Source organism: Otolemur garnettii, unplaced genomic scaffold (assembly GCF_000181295.1).
Source record: "Otolemur garnettii isolate 467f Iridium unplaced genomic scaffold, OtoGar3 scaffold00106, whole genome shotgun sequence".
Lineage (NCBI taxonomy): Eukaryota > Metazoa > Chordata > Mammalia > Primates > Galagidae > Otolemur > Otolemur garnettii.
Window position 1 is genome coordinate 6,859,100 of NW_003852501.1, and position 7,374 is coordinate 6,866,473.

General features: G+C 39.6%; 1 protein-coding gene across 1 annotated transcript in view; it reads right to left on the reverse strand.

Moving 5' to 3' along the window:
- Positions 1–1,453: 1,453 nt before the first annotated feature.
- Positions 1,454–7,374, reverse strand: part of TNFRSF19 (TNF receptor superfamily member 19) — a 91,664-nt gene continuing 85,743 nt past the window's right edge. The window contains exons 9-10 of the mRNA XM_012809492.2: positions 6,372–6,777; positions 1,454–2,222 (exon numbers count right to left, since the gene is read on the reverse strand). Of these exons, the coding sequence (XP_012664946.2) occupies positions 2,214–2,222; positions 6,372–6,777 (415 nt within the window). The 3' untranslated portion in view covers positions 1,454–2,213. The remainder of the gene's footprint in view (positions 2,223–6,371; positions 6,778–7,374) is intronic.

The following is a 7,374-nucleotide window of genomic DNA, read 5'->3' on the forward strand; positions in this document are numbered from 1 at the left end:
GCCAAAGTCTCAGTCCCATCAATCTGGCTTTCTCTAGCAAGTGTTTGTCTTTGAAGTTAATCAGGGCTCTACATGTGGAAAATATATTCAGGTTACACAAAGGAACACAACCCTGGCCTACTTTGATCATCTCTCTGTCAAAACAGACATGATCAGATTGCAAACAATGGCAGACATATGTGAATTACAGCGAAGTCACTCGAGGAAACTCTACCTGTGTTTTCATAGCTGTCTTGTGGTCAAATCTTAAATATTTTACATGAGTGTCCTAATGGCAATTCTCATAAGACTAGGTGACTTACCAGAGTTTAGGAACCATTGGTTTATGCTAATAAAAAAAAGTTATTCAATTATGGAGGATTGTGAGGTGCCATGAGACATGCTAATCTCCCATTTCTTTTTTTTTTTTTAGAGACAGAGTTTCACTTTGTAGCCCTTGGTAGAGTGCCATGATGTTGCTAATTTCCCATTTCAAGTAAGGAACTATTATTAGTCATGAGAAGTGCCAGCAACAGGCAAGCTGGTCTTCACCCACTGGAACCTGAAACTATGAATAGAGAAAAGGCTACAAGGAAGTGGGCTCATCCAGGTGTTCCAATGTCTTGCCAAGAGAGAAAACCATGGGGTAACAAGAGAGAAGATAAAAATGTCCCAGGAAATATAGGTTGATTTTAATATTCAGTTTAAATGTTAGGTGAAAGACATGAATTTGGGCAGGTCAATTTCAAAACAAAACAGTGCACTCTTCACATACTGATGCTCAAAAAGTCTATTTCTTCTTTAAGTAAAAAGGTGACAGAGCTAATAGTAAGCAGTTAAAAGAAAAAAGGCTGTGTAGATGCAACCACAGGAAAAAAAAAATCCTGCTCAGTGAAGTCCTCTCCAGGGCATAAAGATTAAGAGCAAAGGAGCCATTCTTTGCTTCATGACTAAACTGGGTTAATTAATTTCTTAGCCCTAGAGATAATTCTAGTGTGTCAATCACCAGAGCGGTTGGTGATAGAGCATCTTAACAGGAAGAAGCACCCTCCTCTTAAATCCAACACTATCTGGCTGAAAAACAGGAGATCACATGTTAACTAATCTTAAAGATTGGAGGGAACAATACCACGTCATGGTCAAACAACACCGTGGCAGTTACAGACCGTTCACCTACTGCCCCCACTCCCTCCACGCCGCCAAATTATGCCTTTTCTTTGGGTTCTAATATATAGTGTATTCTCATTGGAGACTATTTCATTAGTAGGGAATCTGACATGCTATAATTTCTAAAGCTTTTAGCATAAGATACAACACAAATAAAAGAGCATTACATTTATAAATATTACTTTTCACTATAAGATATTCAGGATCTTCTAGATCTTCTAAGCTCTGGCACAGGGACAGATGTAAAAAATGTTTCCATATTAACTAATTTTCACAGAAATATGCTAATCTTTGCATACAGGTCTCTCTGGACTGTGCATTAAGTGGTTTTTAATCCAGGGGGATGGGCCTCCCTTTCCCAGCAATGTTCCCTAAGCCAGGCCTGTCTTGATATCAGCATCGGCAGGTGTTCATGAGACACAGGCTGAGGTCCAAAGTGGTGCTTCTGATAAGATGCTCTCCTCTGACCCTTACTTAGGTCAGTCAACTTCAGGTAATAAATCCAAGATTTAGGCAGGCAGTATGAAGTCATTTGTAACCAGCTAAGCTAATCACTTTAGATGATGAAAAGGTGACCTTCTCTAATAGGAACACTCACTTTTGAACCCATTCAGCATTCAGGTTATGACATTTCATAGGCTATATGAAATTTCTCTGGAAGGAAAATGCAAGGGGAAATTTATACTCTGGGTCTTCAGTCTCATAAAACCACATTCAATAAGCATGAATGCAATTCTGTTTCTTGTTATGTGTTTGGAATCTCATCGGCTGCCAATTTAGCCCTTCAGTCTTTGAAGTCACTCTTGTAGCAGAGAAGGTCCTACCGCTGAAGAGACACAAAGTATCCTCAGTCTGCCTGCAGTCTTTTCTTATTATTCACTAAGGTTTCAGATTACAGCTGGTCTGGCACAGAAGCAACTGTGGCTTGAAATGCCATCCATTTGGTTCTGATTTGCTTTTTGCCCAGAAGCTGTGCACGGGGCAGACTGTGCTTATTCCATAAGCCTAAGAGAGGAGAGTGTCCTTTGGGCTCCAGACATACACTTCAGCAGAAAGAAGCAAGTCCTTTAAGCTTCCTAAAACAGCAATAGAAAGAAAGCTTTAAAAACAGTGCCTTACCAATTAAATCTGGTAAATTGTAATTGTAAAAAATTATTATGCATTACTTTTACTAATAGCATACATGAATTTTAGAAGTCCTTTCAACAGTATTCAAGCATCCAGGCACCCATGCACTCAGAATAAAATGAAGAGTCTCCTAACAACCCATAGCCCCCCAATGTTTGCAAAGGATGTTAATGTTAATGTTAAAAGATGCTAACGTAACCCATAGCAACCACAATGTATTAACAAGCAATTCTTTTGCTGATTCTGAACCTCATTCAAACATTTAAAACTTGTCTGTTCTGTGTTGTGTTTCTTTAATACAGTTGTAGGTAAAGATTTTAGGATTCTTCATTTCCTTTTTCCAGAACAAAAGATAAGTAATGAATAGTGCCATTCTTTATCTGCCAAGTAGTCTTCGAATGTGAAACTGCCATTAAACTATTAAAGGACATTTAGAAATGCTTGGGAATGAGAATTCTCTTACAATGATCTCCCTGGAACATTCACAGGGGCAAATATCCTCAGCAAAGTGGAGCTGACAGGCTTGTCCTTATCAAAAAGGGCACAGATCTCAGGAAGGAAGGAGGCATCAGACAATTCAACATTACTGGACACGAGTTAAACCTTAATTTCATGCACTAATTTACCACTAATTTGGCATTGGCTACATATCAGATAAGTTTATCCAAAAAATTTTCAGTAGGGCCAGATACAGTGGCTCATGCCTGTAATCCTAGTACTCTGAGAGGCAGAAGCAGGTGGATTGCTTGAGCCCAAGAGTTTAAGGTTGCTGTTTTCTATGATGATACCACGGCACTCTACCCAGGGTGACAGAGTGAGAGTCTATCTAAAAAAAAAAAATTTTTTTTTTCAACTAAGTCTAGGGAAATTATCTAGAAATAAAAGCTTCTGAAATACCTTCAATAATAAGATACAGTTTTATAAAATATGTTGACCAATGGACATGATAGAATTAACCATATTAACCCTCCTGCGAAAGGTGAGTTATCTTCATTTTACCAAGAAAGAAAAAGTGGAGATTTCAATAGATTGAGAAAGTAGAACCCAGGTCCTCTTGTATCTCTTCTAACCTTCTTTGCTTGTTCATGTCCATACTTAAAATGTGGCTTAAAAACATCAAGAAAAGCTCTTCCTGTAAGAAAACCAGCTGACTTCACTCTTCCAAATATCTCAGCAAATGATATCCTAAATTTCTCAGTTCTATTCCCTCTTAGGGAGACGTACATAGGAAGAATTTGATTAAAATTGAGTCATATAGATTAAAGAAGGCTCTCACACCTATTTCCTTCATCCTGAACCATAACTATCATCATAACAATCATCGTCAGATTCTGGGTAGTCTTAAACCACCCACGAGGAAACTAGTGTGTGAAGATAATCGTTTTTGGAAACAAATGCGTCATGTATCAAAATCACAGTCCTACACCAAGTAAAGACAAAAGTCTTGCTGTGCCTATATCTTCTCCTTACCTCCCAAAGAGAGGTGCTTTCCTGAACTAGGGATGAGCCCATGTCATGGAGCCAAGTAACAAAACATGAACTCTGGAATGGTTAACAATCTTAACAGTGAGCTCCTGAAATCAACTATTATTGAGAAGTAAATGTGTTCTCTACCTTGGAAAATTAGCCTGTTGGGGGAAATGTGAATTGCTTTTTAGAATATAGTAGACTGGAAAATAAAACAAAACGAAAGACTAGGTGAGAAGCAGGTGGACTGCTTGAGCCCAAGAGTTTAAGTTGAGTTGAACACTTGCCTGACCTCTGAAATAAAGAGGAGGATCCAGCCCCCAAAGGTCTACAGTTGCTGCTGTTCCCTCTTTTCTTTGGAAGATTAAGGTTCATTCACTACGTCTCACAGATCAGTAAGCAAATCTAACTAAAGAGAAAGTAGTTTTTAGAATCTGGAAAAGATTATCTCTTAGAATGGGCTCGATATTATTTATTGTTTTTAATCGGAGAGGAAAAATGGAAACGGTTAACATTTTAACAATTCCTTTTCTGAATTCAGAAGATCATACTTACATTAGCCTAAATCTCAAAAAGCTAATAAAATACTTTCATTATTAAGTTATACTGTGCAACTCAAATGTAGCATTTTCTTGTCAGATTCATTTTAGATGGAATCACAATTGTCTTTTCATAATGATTGGAGTTGAACATGTCTTTATATAGATGATGATGATTACTTTGACTATCTTTGAAGAGGAATTAATGTCATTATATGCCAATCTTATACACTAAAATAACTTTAAACAGTTTTACATTCATATAGCTGTGGTAATGGTGCTTATAAACCCTTCCCCAACCCTACCAACAACATAAACAGAAAAAGAGAGAGACTGAGTTGGTTCTGGAGTGACCTGGTATCAAGATGTTTCATTCTTTAGTCTCAGCAACTTCTATCACAAACTTGGGAACAAGGGACAAAATTAAGGTGAGCAGTAATTCTGTTTACTGATTGGACTCTGAGAAATTGCTGACAGTCAGCTGGTGGCAGTCACTGCATTATTTAGGCCTTCCCCTAATGACAGGTGTACAGCATACACCTGGTAGTTACAGGTGAAGGTAACTCACTCAGAGTGGCTGGCGAGGCACCCAATTCCTCTGTTGCTGGAGGGGAGGGAGTCACCCTGCCCTTGTTTTCTGCTTCCTCTCACCATGGGTGCCCTGCTGGCATGTGGGACTTCGTTACCTGCTCTAGGCTATGGGACATTCTCAGTTCCCAAGTTTTGTGGGGCACAATCCATTCTGGAGACTTACACTATACTGGACTAAGGCTTTTCTTATTTACTATCATGAAATGTTACAAATTATGGGATGCCTTAAAAAAAAAAAATCAGCAAACCATCTTTCCCAGCTCCCAGTGGCGCTCAGAGGTGTGCGTGTTATGGTTTTTAAACTGCCTAACTTGTTTGCTTTCCCTCCTTTATCTCTTCCATATATTTGCCATGTTAAGAAGAAAACCAACATTTCCTCACTCCCCCCAAAGCTAGTAAGTGTTTTCTCTACAGAATTCCCTATAAATGTTCTCAGAGAATTTTTTACAGTTAAAAAAAAATGAGTACTACAGACTCAGATCAACATATGATCTGCGTACTGATCTTAAAAAGAACACATCTGAGTTCACACTTTGACTTCAGACTCAGTTTCTGATATAATTAGGCGAGGATACAAAATCTGATGGGAGGCCCCACGTAGGAGCAGGTGCAGAGTCTTCTTCAGCACCCAAGGCCCTGACCAGAGCAGGCAGGGACAAGACGTGAGAGCCAGGCTGTCTGTGCAGGGGAGGGGCTGGAGGGCTGGGAGCTGATGTGTCACTGTGACTCTGCCCTTTTGTACTCAAGGCTGACACCATTTTTCAGAAGAACTTATGCTAAAAATATATGCACTTCCATTTAAGGAAATGTTTGTAAACATTAAGCCAAATTCAGCAAAGGCCATGTCCTCACATGGAGGAGAAAGCAAGGAGATGGTGCTCCCTTGTCCCTGAATCCTCCTCTGCTGCCTCCCGCTCTGCTGCTCACCAGAGAGCCCCCCTTTTCTCTGCAGTTGCCACCTCCCCTGATTTTAAATTCTTCTACCTGGGAATGTCTTATGATGTGTTTGATCTCAGGTCACAACCCCCAATTTCCAACCACATGAGTCAATTAGTTAAAACAGAGTGATCCAGAAAACAGCAGTAAATGTGGAGGGAGGGGAAGGAGCAGCTCTAGGAGACCTAATACTCTAGCAGTGAATGAAGTGCATTTAAGTACTGGACATAAGACAGCCACAGGGGAAAAAATGAAGGTCAGGGTTTGTTTGCAAGGTGCTCCTATAGCCAACTCCTCTCTCAATTGGGGCAGCAGGTGCTGTGCTAAGTAGCTGGGTTTACAAGGAAGAATAAGAGAAAATGGCTTGCCCATTATGGTCTCATAGATTAGCTGTTAAAACAAAAACTCTTGACATTTATTTTAAAACACCTTCTACGACACCAAAGAAATTATGAAAGATGGAAAATCTCATCAGGTTCCCTGAAATTTAATGGTGGGAAGAGAGTTCTGGTCTACTGGCCTACCATAAATCAAAGTGCATGACGGACTCAGCCATTGTCTTACCTGGAGGGACGTGTGCGTGGGTAGGTTAATGACAGCGCTGCTCTCCTGACCTAGCTGGCCTCTAGTAGTCAGTGCCACCTGAGTTAGTGTTGGTTCTGCCAGTGTGGTGGTGTATCTAGATAAATTGGTAGTTTCTGTAAAGTTTTCAGGATGAGCTTGAATTGGAACAGCTCCACCAACCAAATTCTGACTGTTATTCGAATCTAAAGATGTCGAGCTTTCTTTTTCTGGATTGAGAGAATTAATGTCTTCTCCAGCAAGTTCAGGATAAGAGTCACAAAAAGAGATGTTGTCACCACCAACGGGGTTTTGCATCAGAGGCCAGGCATCTGAAAACTCGCCACAGATGGACCTTGAGAGGGACCCGAAGAAAGTCGGCATGCTCTCCCCGACGGGGCCTGCGTTTCTGCACACATGGTCAAAAGAGCTTTCAGTGTTCTGTGGGCAGAAAAGACACCTCTACAAAGCAGCAGATGAGCCATAATTTTAAGTCTTCTTGATGAAATAACATCTACCAAGTAAAAATTCTACTGTTTCTTATTGTGATAACCCAGCCTCAATACAATAAGTCAAGTTACTCAATTTACTTTAAAACTGAATTCTTAACACCTACTTCTAATTAATATACTTAATCCAATGTCTAAAACATGTAGTTCCCTGGAAGCTTAATGGAGCTTGCTTGGTTGCTACTCCAAAATTTTAAAATAAGAAATCGAACATAATATGTTATGTTTATAACATGTTGAAAATTACTTAGAGATGACAGAGGTGTCACAAATATAAAGCAAAAGTAAAATTAACAGAAAGTAAAGTATAAAAAATGTTAAATTGGATATTAGCCACCTGGAGAGACCTACCTAATTTTTGCCAAAGAGTTACCCCCTCTGAAATCCAGGATTTCATTAATTAAACTAATTAAAAAGAGATATTCTGGCTTGGCACCTGGTATCTCAGTGAGTAGGGAGCTAGCCACATACACTGAGGTTGGCGGGTTCGAGCCCAG